General features: G+C 55.2%; 1 protein-coding gene across 5 annotated transcripts in view; it reads right to left on the bottom strand.

Annotated features, from left to right (window-relative positions):
- Window positions 1-6: 6 nt before the first annotated feature.
- The window catches only part of GPRC5C (G protein-coupled receptor class C group 5 member C), a 37,087-nt gene continuing 20,853 nt past the window's right edge, over window positions 7-16,240 (bottom strand). For 3 of the 5 annotated variants that reach the window (XM_040452297.1, XM_040452296.1, XM_040452294.1), the window contains exon 5: window positions 14,244-16,108. In XM_040452297.1, the coding sequence (XP_040308231.1) occupies window positions 16,076-16,108 (33 nt within the window). In that variant the 3' untranslated portion in view covers window positions 14,244-16,075. Of the gene's footprint in view, window positions 121-3,398; window positions 3,679-8,441; window positions 8,662-14,243; window positions 16,109-16,240 lie in introns of those variants that run through there. The other 2 variants (XR_005783806.1, XR_005783807.1) reach the window with 2 other exon arrangements.

Here is a 16,240-nt window from a genome sequence, read left to right as displayed (position 1 = left end):
CAAGCTATATTCCAGCGCATTCCACAGTCCCAGGGTCGCGGTCCATCACCAGCTGGTCGTGGCCTGTAACACGCTCTCTTGCTTGGCCCCGGGCAGGCTGTGGTCTAGACTGAGCGGAAACTGTGGGCGAGCAGAGGAGTGTCGGTGCTGGCCAGAGGCCTGAGAGTGTTCTCTGTCCCCCAGAGGGCTTCCTGGCCACAGAGTCCCTGCTCCATGAGGGTCCTCTGTAGAGAAGGTGCCTGGACCTGTAGAGAATGTCGGCACCTGCAACCTACGGTTTTGCAGAGCTCAGCGGGAGCATCTACCTGGGGCCTGCTCCTGGCTCTGCCCCGAGGGCAGCCCTGGGGCTCCGCAAAGTCCCAGTCGTAGGGACGGGATCAGCAGCTGCGGGAGGGGACACGGGTCATTCCTTCATCTTCGACCTCCTCCATCGTTCCAGGCTGCAGTCAAGCCATCCCCTCAGAAGACATCCCTGCCTCCTCCAGGCCCCTCTGAGCCCCCTCCTGCATCCCCGGCCCCTGCAAAGTCTGGTTCTGGGTTTGCTCACCCACGCTGGGGTGGCACTGAATGCCTCCCTTCTCATGGTAAGACTCCATGGAAGCAGGGCCCTCGCAGCCCCAGGTTCATGTGCCCACCATGTTGCCCAGGGAAGGGAAACCAGATCTGGGGACAGATAACAGGGAGGCCAGGGCACCAGGGCCCCTCTCGTCCTTTTGCCAAACTCCATCCTCAGGAAGAAGAAAGGGCTAGAGCTTAAAACGGTGTGAGCATGTGATCATCCATCCAACTGAGCACTTAAGACTTGTGCCCTTACCCTAAACCACTGCTCAACAGAAACTAGGTGCAAGCAGAGGCCAGCAGCCTGCACACCGGGCATCCAGGGCTCTGTGACCGTCCTCTGCCAACCCCCCCAGGGACACACAAAGCTGGTGGGTGGGTGGGGGCAGCCTCCCCCGGCACCGGCCTCGTGTGTCTCCTGAATCACAGCTGATAACCTGGGAGGTGGGTGCAACAACCCCAAGCTCTGTGGGCCATACTACACCTGTCGAGTGGGTAACTGCTCGGGGCAGGGGGAGAGTGAGTTCTAGGAGGCAGTGGAGGGCACCAAACTGCTGACCCAGGAGTGTAATGGGGAAGAGGATGTTGGGCCCCCGAGTCCTCACTCCCCCGGCTTCCCCCCTACCCATCACCACCTTCTGCTTCTTTCTCCTTCCTCTCCCAAGAGCAGCCCCAGGCCTCTTTCCATGTGGAATGACACCAGGCGAACCTAAAACAGTCTCTGGGGGCTCTTGCCCCTGCACTGACAGGGGGTGGGTGGGGGGTGGGATGAACCTGCAAACCATCCATTCAGAAATTTCTAAAATTGGCTTGGGAGGGGGCACATTTGGCCTCGAGCTTGAATATCTGAGTGTCTGACACTCTGGGAATAACCCCAACTCAGGAAGGTCAGACGCTTCCTCAAACACATGCACACACACCCCTGTAACCACCTTGACCGCTCCACTCCCCCCACCCCACCACTGCCGCCCAGCTCATCTGTCCGTCACACAGCAGCCTTCCCACAGGCATTTCTGGAAGCTGGCAGAATGTGTGTGTTTCAAAGGGCCACCTCAGGCCAGCCCAGAGCTCATGGCACCTTGCCGTGGGTGAGCGCGAGCTATAGACACGGCCACGCCTGTTCTGACACAGCAGGTGAGTGTTACACGCGCCGCCCGTCCGCAGAGGTGAAGCCAAATGTGTTGCCTCAACTTGCCTGCATCTCGTGTGTTCTTTTTAATTTCTTTCAGGTTTTCTGTGCCTCCCTGAGAGCCAGAGAGGTCTGGCCATTTCCATTTTCTGAGTCACTTAGTATATTACAAAATGAAGAGAGTCCAAAAGAGGATTAAAGAAAATTAGACATTTAACAATTCGAGGCTTTTGACATGCAGCACACGCACATGCACACGCGCACACACATGCGCACACACACGCGGCAAGAAATTGAACTGTTCCTCAATTATGAGGTTTATAAAAATATTAACTCACAGTGTGGGCTGGCGGTGGGACCCAGGTGCAGAGCAATGGGAAAGATACCTTCTCTCCTTCCCCGCAGGGGATGTCCCATAAACTGTGACTTTAAGAACCAACTCACTTAGCTTGAGCCCCGCTTCAGGTGAACCCCACTTCTCTCCCTCTCCCTCTGTTTCTCTGCTCCTCGCTCACTTGTGCCCTCTCTTTCTCAAAAAGAAGAAGAAGAAGAAGAAGAAGAAGAAGAAGAAGAAGAAGAAGAATTGACCATATAGAACTTCGGGGCTCCTGGGTGGCTCAGTCAGTTTAGTGTCCAACTTCAGCTCAGGTCATGATCCCACGGTGTGTGGGTTTAAGCCCCGTGTGGGTCTTTGTACTAAAAGCATGAAGCCTGCCTCAGATTCTCTGTCTCCCTCTCTTTCTGCCCCTTTCTTACTCACACATACTCTCTCTCTCTCTCTCTCTCTCTCTCTCTCAAAAATGAATAACCGTTTAAAAAATTTTTTGAAAGGAACCAACTCACTTAGGAATAATGTCAATCCTATCCAGATGGCCAACAGGCACATGAAAAGATGCTCAACATCGCTCCTCATCAGGGAAATACAAATCAAAACCACACTCAGATATCACCTCACACCAGTCAGAGTGGCTAAAATGAACAAATCAGGAGACTATAGATGCTGGAGAGGATGTGGAGAAACGGGAACCCTCTTGCACTGTTGGTGGGAATGCAAACTGGTGCAGCCGCTCTGGAAAACAGTGTGGAGGTTCCTCAAAAAATTAAAATAGATCTAACCTATGACCCAGCAATAGCACTGCTAGGAATTTACCCAAGGGATACAGGAGTGCTGATGCACAGGGGCACTTGTACTCCAATGTTTATAGCAGCACTTTCAACAATAGCCCAATTATGGAAAGAGCCTAAATGTCCATCAACTGATGAATGGATAAAGAAATTGTGGTTTATATACACAATGGAATACTACTTGGCAATGAGAAAGAATGAAATCTGGCCTTTTATAGCAATGTGGATGGAACTGGAGAGTGTTCTGCTAAGTGAAATAAGTCATACAGAGCAAGACAGATACCATATGTTTTCACTCTTACGTGGATCCTGAGAAACTTAGCAGAAGACCATGGGGGAGGGGAAGGGGGAAAAATTATAGAGAGGGAAGGAGGCAAACCAGGAGGAGTCTTAAAAACTGAGAATAAACTGAGGGTTGATGGGGGTTGGGAGGGAGGGGTGGGTGGGTGATGGGTATTGAGGAGGGCACCTGTTGCGATGAACACTGGGTGTTGTATGGAAACCAATTTGACAATAAATTTCCTATTAAAAAAAAAAAGGAATAATGTCAATCCTAAGTTTGAAGAAATGCTCTAACAAAATTGGGTTCTGGTAATGGTCGTCCAACTGTAAATTTACTAATAATTATTGAAGCACACATATAAAATGAGTAAATGTTACAGCATGACACCTAAATTTTTAAAAAACAAATTTAAAGCCCGTTGTGGCTATGAGCCCACAGGCCTTCTGTCCACCACCTCCCCACCCCCATCTTGACCTGTGTATGTCCTTCTTGATTTTTTATTCCCTCATCTGCCCCAATCTCCCTCAGATCCTTCCTGGCGCTGATCAGATGTTAGCATTTCAAAGAGCTGGTTCCCTCCTTCCTGTAAAGTGAAAGGAAACAGGGAAGTAGCTAAAAACTTCCAGAAGAGGGAGTGGGTGTCTCTATCTCTCCCAAGGAAGCAAGGAACCACGTGGAGTAGTGGCCGGGCCGCTTGTCAGCAGTGCTGAAGGCAAGATCCGCTGCCCTGGCCTGGCCTCTGGTATGCCCAACTCATTCCTATCCGGCTCCATTGCACCCTGAATCCCAACACCTTCCATGCTTCCACTCCTGACTGCACCCACCTCCCCACCCCCCCGCCACTGGCTGCACCTTGGCTCTATCCCAGTCTGGCCCTGCCTGTCTGTTCTATCTCTGGTTGGCCCCTGGGGACACATGAGGGCCCTAGAGAATGAGGTAGTGGGGCAGGGAGTGAGCACGGGCTGGAGTAGGTCCGATGGCCAAACCTGGCCTTAGAGCAGGCAGGCTGCTGGACCAGGGAAGTCAAACAGTCCTGGTCCTAATTCCCAAGGTGGCTGGAACTAGGGAACACAAATCAGGCGGCGGGTCCCAGCAGGCCAGAGGCAGTGCAATCTGCTTCCAATAGAGAAGTTGCTCTCCCTAGAACCCAGGTAAATTCAGAACTGACCGGCCGGGCAGCCCTTATCGCCACCCAGGGGTGGTGGTCGGAACTGCCGGCTTTCTTGGACGGTAACGTTGTTCCTATCTCTGCAAACCAGGAAGTGGAGAGGTTTCCGTACACACATCCAGGCGTGTGGCATTGATCCTTCCAGATCCTTCAGCCAATAGACCAGGAGCGAGGGGAAGGCTCCAGCCCTTTGGAAAGAAAGTGTGGGGGCTTTTGAGAAGCGGGGGGTCCCTCTGTGGTGGAGGAGGGACAGGGGAAGGGAGGAGGGGGAGAAGTATGGAGAAGGGAACAGACAGGGAGCCCAGCTCTCAGACCAGGCCGCACAGGAGGGCTGGCAGATGCTGGAACTCAGGCTCTGGGGTCTCTTGGGTGCCTGGTTCCCAGCCAGTGAGACCCAGGGGACACTCAGATGCCCAACCAGACGGTCAGCTGAGGCTCACCTGGGACTTCCCAGCTGCCTGTTAGGTTGAGTAGGCTGGTTATAGAAGAGGGGCAGGGCTGAGGCTGCAGGTGGGGGAGGGCAGCAGCCTCACCTCTGGGACTGAGAAGGCAGAGGCCGGAATGCATCAACCTCCCTGCCCTCTACCGTAAAGCTCTGGGGTCAAGGCCCACGTACCCTAAGGCTCCCTGCTGACAGGAACTCCCTTCTGAATGTGTGTTTTGGCCACAGTTGAGGAAGAGACCCAAGATGAGACCTTCAGTGCTGCGGAGTTTCCAGCTCCAGAAAATAGGAAGCTTGGCTTTTGCGGTGGGTGGCTTCAGGGGTCCGAGTACATGAGCCTGTCTGTGCAGGGAGGGGATGGGATGTGCAAGAAACGGCACTTGGGGAGCCCGTCAGTGAAGCAGAAAGAGGTGTAATGCTGAGACAGCTTTCCAGCCCTACGGACCGCATTGGTTTATGCAAAAGCTGGGGTTCTCAACCGTGGATGAACATCAGACTTGCCTGGGGAGCTTTTTAAAAAAATACCCATGCCCGGGCCACCTTTCCAATCTCCTTCCCCTTTTCCCCACCCAGGTGCACCTTGAGGTTCTGACTCAGTTGATTTGAGCGGAGCCCTGGGACTGCCCGCACGCGCTGAGGAAGAGGGAGGGTGCGGGAGGTGGGATGCTGCAGGACAGAGCAAGAAGTTTAAGACAAACCCTGGACGCACCCAGGAGCAGAGTTGTAACACAGAAATCAGCTGAGCATTTGATTTCAGGGAGCCACTCTCTAACCCCTGGATCACCAAAACTCTCTCCACAGACAGGGCGTTTGCACAAGGGAACTCGACATAACAACAAAGCCCCAAGGCTGTGGGATCTGGTGTCCCAGCCCCAACCCTTCCGCAAGATCAGACCCACAGAGTTGGCTCTGAAAGTAAATGGATGCTGACCGACAGTGACGACGAGCAGGGACTCTGGGTCTCACGGCCTGACTTTGACTCTCAGTCCTGCCACTGACAAGCTGTGTGATCTTGGCTGAGTTATTAACCTCTCTGAGCCTCAGCTTGTCCACCTGTATGTAAGACGGGGACAATGATGGCACTACTCCCCAGTGTCCACGCTCCATAAAGTTTTGAGGTTGCTGTCTACACTGGCTTTATCACATCACCATCATCCTGCTGTGTTGGGGAGGGGGGCGGGGGGGAGTGAAGTGAGCCTCAGCCTGTGCCTCTTCCTTAATATCCAAAGCCAACAGAACAGCCTTCCTGGTCCTCACTCTTCTACAGAGGGCTAGGACATGTCCCTTCAGGTTGACTGTTCCAGCCAAGATCTGAGACACCGCCATGGTTCTGAATCCACCAGAGGGCACTCTATGCCCAGTTTCTTGGTTTATTTGACAGCTATTTAAGGACTACCTACATTGTGCAAACCGCTGGTCCCCCGAAAATAGGGACAAGAAGATAAAACCATGATAATTCTCCTTTCTGGGGAGTTCAGAGTTTGGTGGGTAGCACATAAAAAAAAGACAGGAAAACAAAGAATTGCCTTAAAAGGTAGAAGTGATACTCAAGTCAAGGCAAAAATCCCAGTGGCCAGGGTGGGAAAGGGCCTCTCCTCTCCCTTCTATCAGACACAAGAAACAGTGCAGACAAGTGGCCTGGGGGGCCTGGATCCCAGCTCTGTGACCCTGCCCACATCAGTCAGTCCCGTTTGATTTCTGTCCTCCAAGAATTCTGGGAGAAGGATGAAGAGTCCTTGAAAATTCCAGAAGGATGTCCAGCCTGGCCCCAAAGAGAGCCTCAGTCCATGGGACGACAGACCTTAGGTCATCTGGCTCTTCCCCTTTCTACCTCACACACCCTGCCCCCCAAGGCAGTCCCCACCAGGTGATTGCAAGTTTCCCCGCACTGTGGGCCAGTCACCCAGCTGTCCCAACGCTCCCAAGCAGCCTTCACAGGACCCTCGGGGGCGTAAGGAGTGGGGACAGTATATAGCTTATCTGGGTTTCCACCACAGGGCCCCAGGCTTGATTAACTGTCACAGCCACTGGGGTCCCAGTTAGGAATACAGATTTCTGGGGCTCATCTCAGACCTCCTGCATCCAGATTCTCCAAGGCTGGGACTGGGAATCTGTCATTTCAACAAGCTGCCCAAGATGATACCTACAATCAAACAAGATTAGGAAGCTCTACCATGCAGAATTGGGGATGCAGATTAGGAAGCTCTACCATGCAGAATTGGGGATGCTTGGGATTCTACTTGTGCTCAGAGGCGGGGGATAGGCTAAGCTAGATTAGGACAGGACAGGACAGGACAGGACTGTGCCTTGCACTTCCCAGCCAACTCCATAATATTTGCTGAATGACATAAGCCAGTGCAAGTGGACTTAAAGAGCTCTCTGGCATGAACGTGTGCAGGGTACAGAGACAGGAAGCCCTACAGCTTCCCCCAGACAGCCTCTGGATTTCCCTTGGCTCCCGGAAGAGGTCGGGGACATGTCCCATCCAGAAAGAGGGCCTTGGAGTCCTGGTGAAGAGTTCCCTGCTGCACTCACTGTGCCTCTACATCCTTGAGCATCAGAAGTATTTGTTAAAGCATCGTGTGAGCAACAGAAAAGTATCTAATGGTTGTGGCAGTCCAGATCCTTTCAAAGCTGTGTTACAAATAGTTCAGGGAAAATTTTTAAAGAAGGAGAGAAAGAAGGAAAGAAAGAAAGAAGAAAGAAAGAAAGAAAGAAAGAAAGAAAGAAAGAAAGAAAGAAAGAGGGAGGGAGGGAGGGGAGGGAGGGAGGAAGGAAGAGAGAGAAGAAAGGAAGGAAGGAAGGAAGGGGTGTCTGAATGACTCAGTTCAGCTTCCAACTCTTGGTTTTGGCTCAGGTCATGATCTTGTAGTTTCTTGACTTTGAGCTCCCTCCCCCCCCCCCCCACCTTGGGCTCTGGGCTGGCAGCATGGAGCCTGCTTGAGATTCTCACTCTCCCTCTCTCTCTCTCTCTCTCTCTCTCTCTCTCGCTCTCGCTCTCTCTGCCCCTCCCCCACTCACATGCGCTTTCTCTCTCTCTCTCTCTCTTTCAAAACCAATTAATTTTTTAAACTTTTTTTTAAAAATTAAAAGAAAAAAAAAAGAATAGTTCCAGCACAGGATGGGATGGCTCAGGCCACCTTTGTGTCACGGATGAGGTTGTGGCCAGCAGGATCCTGGTTTACAGCCTGGCAGTTCCCCCTGTCGCTGACTGTGCGTTGGGAGGAGGGACTGGGAGACCCCAGTGAAGGAGAAGTAAAGCCCAGGAGAGAAGGCGGAGATGACGAGGTTAAGGCCTCTCTAAGGATTTCAAGATTTAAAATCTGCACGCGGAGGAAGGTCCTAAAGGAATGACCCTCAGAAAGATAAAACACAGGGAAGAAACAACAACAACAACAACAACAACAACAACAAAGATAAAACGCAGAACTTCTAGGATTAGTGTCAAGATTCTTCCAAGAAGCCCTGACTCTGTCCCCAGGTCCCCCGCTCCTGGCCGGCCAAAGGGTGGTCAGAAAACCTTCCCTGGTCGTAGTTGGGACAGCCGAGGCAGGATGGCCACCTGAAAAGGCATTTCCTTGGCGTCCAGTACCCGGGAATGCCGGGGTGGGGGACCTCCCTCCCACCCTGCAAGGCTGAACTTCCTTGAGGACCCCGATGAGCCAGAAACCAGTCAGGAGGACTAGCTGTCCCTCTTGCCCTCCAGTGGGAACACGACACTGCATTTGGGTGTTACCTCCGGCTCGTGTGTCCTAGGAAGACGGGATTCTCCAACCTCCTCCCAGGTGGTCTTGGGCCCAGACGGGCTGGTGCTGCTCACTCCTGGGGGTGGCTGAGGCAGCGGTGTCTCTGTGCCCCGAGGTGGGCAGGTGCCCATGGCTTTTATGGCTTCCCTAGGGGACGACTGTGGGCCCATGGTGACATCCAATCACAGCTCTGTTGCCTCATCTGGGATGCTGGGGGGCAGATGCTTTTATTGAAACATTAAAGACAAGAAAGCACACTGTCTAAACAGAGGGACTTCACTCTCCCCGTTCGCTCCTTGCCCGCCCACCCTTGACCCAGATCTGTAGCCCATATCTGGGAAGGGGGCACACGGATCTCAATGTTCTTGGCCCATGGACAACAGATAGTTGTCACCGCTTATTGATGCCATCTGCTTTCCTAGGGGTGGGGGAGAATCTCAACCTGGTGCCAGGGAGACTCGGCCCCCGTGTGGGGGTGCCCCATCATCCGCCCAAGAGAACCAAGACTGCGTTTGTGAATGATACGCTCCACGGCCTCTCCCCAGGGCCCTCCGCATTCCTCAAGTGGCCTTGGTTACTGTCTGCGCCGACAGGCCCACCCCCTTCCCACCTCGCCCAAGAACCCCTGGCTGTTAGGGGCCAAATTCCCTCCCAACCCCATTCCCTATGGTGAAGTCCTAGTACCTCAGAATGGGACCTGATTTGGAGATGGGGGTCTTTACAGGAATAAGGTACAGTGAGGTCATTAGGGCAGGACTTAATCCAGTATGACCGGTGTCCTTATAAAAAGGGGACATTTGGACACGGAGACACACATAGAGGAAAGATAACGTGAAGAGCCACAGGGACAAGATGGCCATCTGCAAGCTCAGGAAAGACGCCGGGATGAACCCTTCCTTCATTTGGGGGGCCTCGGAAGGAGCCAGCTCTGCTGACACCTTGATTTCGGACCTCCGGACTCCAGAACCGAGAGGACAGAACACATTTCTGTTGTGTAAACCACTGGGTCTGTGATGCCTTGTTAGATGGCCCACACAGATACACCAGGTTCCCTGCCCACTGGTCCCTAAGGGGAAGGGAACTTCTGATGACTCAGACCCCCCCCCTCCTAACTTCCATGACCCTGACCAAGGGAGAGATGCTCATCCGCTCCACCCTGGGATCTGAGACACAGCCTCTCCCACGTGAGCCCCCATCTCCCAACATGGGTACACAGATACTTGCACACACAGGGTGTGGCTTTGTCCTCGCAGCCTGAGAACAAGACAGCACCTGATGAGATAGTAAAGTAGCTGCAGAATTCACGCAGAGGGTGGACAGCCCCTCCCAGAGATCCCCCGGGGCAGGCGTGTGGCTGAAGTGCCCCGGGAGGTGGGGTTCACGGATCCCCGAGGAGGAGGGAGAATTGTGTGCCGGAGTTCAAGGTGGGACCTGACGTTCATGAGCGTGATGGCAGGGAGCAGCCTTTAATAAATATTGAGGAAGGACTGATGAGCGAATGAATGAGTGAGTCAGAAGTCATTCCCACGTCTGTATTCTCTGCAAATCTAACTCAGTGTCCTCAGAACTGCAGCTACTGAGCAAGGTTGGGGTGGGGAGTGGGCGTGGAGGGGGGGTCCCATGCACCTACATGCCATGAACACACTCTGCCTTACCGGACCCTCCATCTACAACCTCCTCAAAAGTCCTCCCAAGGGGAGAATGCTCTGGAGAAAAAAAAAAGAAAAAAAAACAGAGGCAGGGTGAAAGCTGCCTATTTTTCTCGGAGGGCGGGGCGTGAGAGGTGCGGCCAAGGACCGCTGAGGTCTGGCGGTTGTGAAGGGTGAGCACTGACAATACCAGTGGGTGGGGTCCCGTCCGGGGAGGGGGGCATGCTACAAGGTGAGCTCACCTTGAGGTTCCTTTTCTTTTCTCAGATCAGTTTTTAAAAAAATACACAATTTATTTTCATGGAGAAGTAAAGAGGAAGGGGAAGGAGGGAGGGATAGAAGGAGGGAGCAAGAAAACAGTCAAAAGTTCTCCTGACCTATACGAGCCTGGCCCCGGTGACCCGCCCCCTCCACCTTACACTGGTATGGGGACTTGTGACTCTCTGTTTTGTTTTTAAAGTTTATTTATTTATTTTGAGAGACAGCATGAGCAAGGGAGGGACAGAGAGAGGGGCAGAGAGACAGAATCCCAAGCAGGCTCCGCGCTGTCAGCTGAAACCAAGAGTCGGACTCTTAACCGACTGAGCCACCCAGGCTCCCCTGACTCTTTGTGCAAATACAGGTAGATATGAGTATCTATGAGGAGGGGCCACTGTTAAAACCTTCCCCTCTAAGTATGGGATTGGATTCTTTTGGAAACTCTACTTTGCGTGGGGGGTGGGGGGCAGATGCTGCTGGAATCTGATGCCAACATCTTGATGTTGAGGCCAACTTGATGACCACCCCCAAACAGCCCTGGTTAAGGAACAGAACGAATCTTCTCCAGCTGGGACTGATTTATTTCTGTCCTTTAAAACCCTGCTCCCTTACCTGGCCCCCCAACCTCCATGTGTGTGCACATGTATGCTTGTGTGTGTGTGTGTGTGTGTGTGAGAGAGAGAGAGAGAGAGAGTGCCTGGTTTTTGCCTCCCCTGTGGAAAGAGAGACTGAGCCCTGCCACATCTGGTCGGCCCCCAGGAGTCCACATCTGAACCCCAGCTGACCAGGATGCTCCCCTAACCCTCAGACCTGACAGCCCCTGGGCTCAATTGGTGGCCTCAGCCCACTGCGTCCCCTCCCCCACCTCCTCTCCACCCCTGAGGCTGCCTGACTGACACAGACACACCCTGTCTCTTTCTGGTGCCCAACTACCGGCTGCTACAGAGGAACACCCGAGTTCACCGAGTTTCTCTGTCCCTGGTCTCCGCCAGCACTCACATCAGGGCAGGGGCCAGAGGTGTTTGCACAGCGAGAGGAGCAGGCTGATCACCATGCTGCCCAAATACTGTCAGGCCAGCGGTCACAGTCCCTAGGTTGGCCACAGGCATCTGTAAACCCTCTGGAGAAGGGGATCCAGGAATGTTGTCCCAGAGTCCCCGCTGGCAGAAGTCCCGGCTCAGGACCCCCTGCTCTGCGGGCAGCAGGTTCCATGGCCACTGTAATACCCCAGGGGAGTGTTTCTCAACCCAAGCCAGGGTGCCCCCAGGTGACACTGGACGATGTCTGGGGATATTTTTGGTTGTCACAACTAGGGGGATGGTGATGATACTGAGTATCTGGCAGGTGGAGGCCAGGGATGCTAGCATCCTACAATGCACAGGGCAGCACCCACCACAAAGAACGATCCGGGCCCAATGTCAGTGGTTTGAGGCTCAGAAACTCTGTTCGGGAGGCAGCGCCCCGAGGCCGCGATGGTGCTCCCAGTGCGCGGGGCCCCATCGCACCCCGCAATGCAAAGGTAATGAGCCTAGCGCTCCTCCCGGAAGGGATTCCGCCTCGTGGGGACAAAGACCTACTTGCCTGGGCCCCGGCTTCGTTCAGGGCCCAGAGACACCGGGATGACCGCGACAGGTATTGGCCTGCGTCTGGGGCCGAACAGACCGGGAGGGCACAGGAAAAAAGTTCACAAAGGACTGCAATCAAGGGAGGGGAGGCTGAGCGGAAGCAGAGGGTCTGGGACAGGCCCCGGGGCTGGGGAGGGGCCACGCTACCGCCCACTCCCCGCTGGCGGTGGAAGCGGAGCCAGCCGGTCGGGGCCGGCTCGTCCCGGCGGAAGGGGATCGGGTTGCAGGGAGGTCGGGGCGGGGCGCGGGAGGCGGCCTGGGGTTGGCTGGGGGCGGCCCCCGCGAGAGTGACGTCAGAGCCCCGAGTCGGTCCCCACCCCCACGTCCCAGCACGCCAGGTGGGTTGGGTGCGGTGGCGGCGGCTGCCGACTGCGTTCGGGAGCCGGCGCCTTCCGCCTGGAGCCCCGGAGGGCAGGGCCGCGGCGGGAGCGCTCGGCTAACGGCTCCCTAAAACCTTCGCAGGCCCCCGGCCCCCCCCCGGCGCCGTCGAATGCTGAAGCCTTCGTGCTCGCTCTGGGCGGCCGGGTCAGAATCGGGCGCCCCCGGCCGTGGCTTGGAGGGGCCTGGGGACCGAGCGGAAAGCCACTGGGATTCGGACCCCCGCATCTCTGTTCCAGGAACAGCCCTGCGTGCTCCCAGTTCTGCGCCAGACCTTGAGGACGCGAGGGCGCGCCCTCAGCACAGCGTGTGCTTTGGGGTCACCTCTCAAACTGCCGGGGGCCTCACCTCCACGGCTTAAGCAGAGCTGGAGGCTCGGGGTCCATTTTACAGATGAGGAAAGTGAGGCAGAGTCAGAGGAGCCAGTCAGAACCAGGTCCCACCTGAGGATCGTGGAGCCGTGTTGGGGGGCGGGGAGCGGCCGCTGGTGGAAGCGTGATCCACCTGCCTAAGGCCGACCGACCGGTACGGATCCAGGAGGGACCCCGCTGCCACCACGTCCACTTCAGCCCTCGCGTCTGACTTGGCAAAGGAGGAGTTAGGCTGTGAGTCCCCAGAGTTGGAGCTCGGTAAACATTTGCTGTGGACTGAAAGCAGTTCAATCCCCCCTCTTCAGCATGGTTTCTTGACTTCCGGTGCCCCAGGTGACCCTCTGAAAACCTGGATTGACAACCGCTGCTGGGGGAGGTCTGTCCGTCTCCTTAGCATCCCCCTCCAATCCAAGCAACCCGCTATCCCAACCTCCCTGGGACCTTTGGGGGACAGCAGAGAAAAGGGAAGGTGGACCCTCTGGAGGACAGCATTCAGCGAAATCTGGCCTAGAAACCGTTGTGTCTTAGCAGAAAACACTAGACGGCTAGCTCCTGGAAGCTCTGCCTTGGCTGTGACTTTCACAGAATGAACTTGAGGAGCTAGAACACTAAAAACCAACTCGGGGTATTAGTACTTCCGTTTTACCCGTGAGCAAACGGAGCTGCCCAAGGTCACACAGCTAGTTAAGCAAGCAATGGGATCCGAAACCCATAGCTGTCTGATACTTGGGTCACGCTCTCTTTGCGGAACTGCTTCCGGCTGACAGGGCAGTTGGTTTCTGGTCCTCATTTCCTTCCCTGGACCTCTTTCATTCACCCGCACCCCACAGAGGGGTCCACCACCCCAGCCTCCACCCGTTAGTATCCCTTTTTCAGTGAGAGGAAGGTCAGAGCCGCGCCCTCAACCCAAGGGTGAGGGTGAGGTCAGAGCATTACCCTGCCAGGCGCAGGTACTAAATAATTCATGTGGCTGCTGTGAGGCGGGGGCTGCAGCTTCCGGGAGGGCCCAGGAGGCCCAGCAGACCGGAAACAAAATCTGGTCACTTGAACTTGAGTCTGATCTCTGCAGACCCCATGGAGCTAGAGAAAAGGGTTAGGTTTGGTGAGAACGGGTTGGAGGACATGACCCCAGGCAAGTCACTTCGCCTGTTTGTTTCTTGCTCTCTTATGTGAGGTGTAAACAATTACAGGGAACCAAAACTGCAATGTGCCGGGCACGGCCCCTGGCAGGTTCTCAGGGGAGGTACTGATCATCCCCTGGCCCTGTCTGCCTTCCCAGGAGCTCTTGTATTTCAGTGATGGCCTCCAGCATACCAGGCTGCCGCAGGACTATGAGAGGGGCTGTCCTCCTCTGTCGCCCCATCCCTACATTCCCAGACCTTGTGGGGGTGCGGGCGGGGCCACGCATTTTGGCTGTTTTGGGAGGCTGTTTCCTCCCTTAGAATAAATCCCTAGCCAAGAAAAAGTTCGTTGGAATCAAACAGCCTCAATTGGTCTAGAAGGCAAAGAGACTAGGTTACAAATATGTATTAGGAAATCCCAGAAAAAAAATCTCAATGAACACACTGGGTTTCTGTGGTTATAATTCCTCACAGAGGATGAGGTCATCTGATTCTGAGCAGTGAGGGTCCAAACTACTCTGCTTCCAGCTGACTGGCTGGTCGGTGTGAAATTTACCAAGGTCTGATGTCACCGGCAACAGGTTCTAGACTCTTCTAGAAAAGTTTTTTTCCATTCCAGACTCATTTGTGATGTAGCTGGACCACTTGGGGGAAGGCACCTTTCTCCTAAAAACACACCTATTGTCTCCACTTGGCCAAGGACTGGAGGGAGCAGGGCCACTGGGTGTCCCTAACTAAGCCAGGGTGGCCTGTATCTTTCAGGAGCCCATCTTCCCAAGCCTACGCATGGATCCCTGGAGGACTCAGGCCACGAACAAACCCACATTCGCCGCAGGCTGCTCTTCGGGACTGCCTGGCGGGGCCAGGACTCACAGGAGACTATCACTTTGAAAAGCAAAGACAGTGCCTTTATTCACTGTGAGGGATCTTGGGGCCGCTAACCTAGATCAAGAGAAGCCTGAGGTGCAGAGCTCCCCCTTCCCCTCCATCAGAGGGACGTAATGCTCCATTCATGGAGGTAAGTAACCCAGTACAAGGACCGGTAATGGGGGGGGGGGGGGGCGGGGTGTTGTCACACACAGTCTATGGCCCTACTCTCTCTGCAGGACCTGTTAGCCCAATTTAGCTCCAGAAAAATATTCCAGTTAACAAAGGCACAGCCTGCTTAGGGGCAGGAGGGTGGCGCTGGAGAGCTGTGGGAGGACTACAGGGCAAGGTCGGGTCCTGCTCTGGTTCTAGCCCTCATCCTGGGCCCCCAGAGGCAACTCTTGCCTGAGGGGCAGGACCAAGTCAGAAGACCTTGTCCCCACGAGTCTCCAGCTGTACACATCTCCGTCCTCGGTGCCACCGTCATCAGGTCCTAAAGGATGCCCCCCCTCCATTCCCTCCGTGGCCATCAGGACCCTCTGGAGCATGTCACGGGAGAGAACGCTGCCAGCAGAGATCTGTACCTCAGCCAAGTCCCAGTTCTGTGAGCAGCTGAGACCCCAACCCACGTGGCCTGGGACTCTCAACTGGCCCCTGAGAATGCGGCCCCGGACCCCACCTTGTGTCTCGATGCACCCCGGTCGGTTGCAGGTGGGGAAGGCATGGGGCTGTGGCGTAAAGGGGCACGTGAGGGAAGCACCAAAGGGGCTGAGACCCAGCACCCACAAGCTGCGAAGAGGAGCCGTGTCTTCGTAGGCCTCGGGCTGAGCTCTGTCCCAGCTCAGGGGCCTTCCACGGTCCAGGTGGTGGCAGGAGGCCCTGATGAGAAAGACGGGAGCCAAGTTCCACCAGGGCTCTGCTCCCAACACTCACGGAGGAGATTCACCCAGGCGCAGGCGGGGCAAGCTGATGTTGGACACCAAAACAGCCGGAAGGCCCAGGGCGTGAAGACGGGGCATCTGAGGGTGGCCATCTGGAGAACCACAGCATGGGGACACACGGGCTGTGACTGGGGGGGGGGGAAGGGCGTTGACGGGGGACGGAGGCAGGCCTGGCAGTTCTGCAGATCCTTGTGGCCTCAGTCACTTGGGGACCAGGAAAGGCTGGGCTGGCCCTGGGGCCCCAGCCACACACCTCGGGGCTTCACAGGCACCCACTCAGTCCACTGCTTCAGGGTGGTGGCCTCCGGTCCCTCCCAGCTCCAGTGACAAGGGCGGGAGAGGTGCTGGGCCCTGCCCAGCCTGGACAGAGGCCTGAGGACATCAGGACGGCGTGTGGTTCAGGGAGGAGGGCTTCTACCATCTTGTTTTATTTTGCGGGGACTGAGCCTAAAGCAACCAGAAACAACAAGAGTCAAAGGGGACCCCCCTACCGCTCGGGGCCCAAGCACTGACTTTTACTAAAAAAAGTGTCTGAGGCCCCGGGGGTGCTGGTGCAATCTGACATAGAAGGGAAACTCT

The sequence above is a fragment of the Herpailurus yagouaroundi genome, unplaced genomic scaffold (genome assembly GCF_014898765.1).
Source record: "Herpailurus yagouaroundi ecotype Mexico unplaced genomic scaffold, PumYag 206, whole genome shotgun sequence".
In the NCBI taxonomy this organism is placed as follows: domain Eukaryota; kingdom Metazoa; phylum Chordata; class Mammalia; order Carnivora; family Felidae; genus Herpailurus; species Herpailurus yagouaroundi.
The sequence above is the reverse complement of the archived record's forward strand: the minus strand, read 5'-3'. Positions and strand labels throughout refer to the sequence as shown.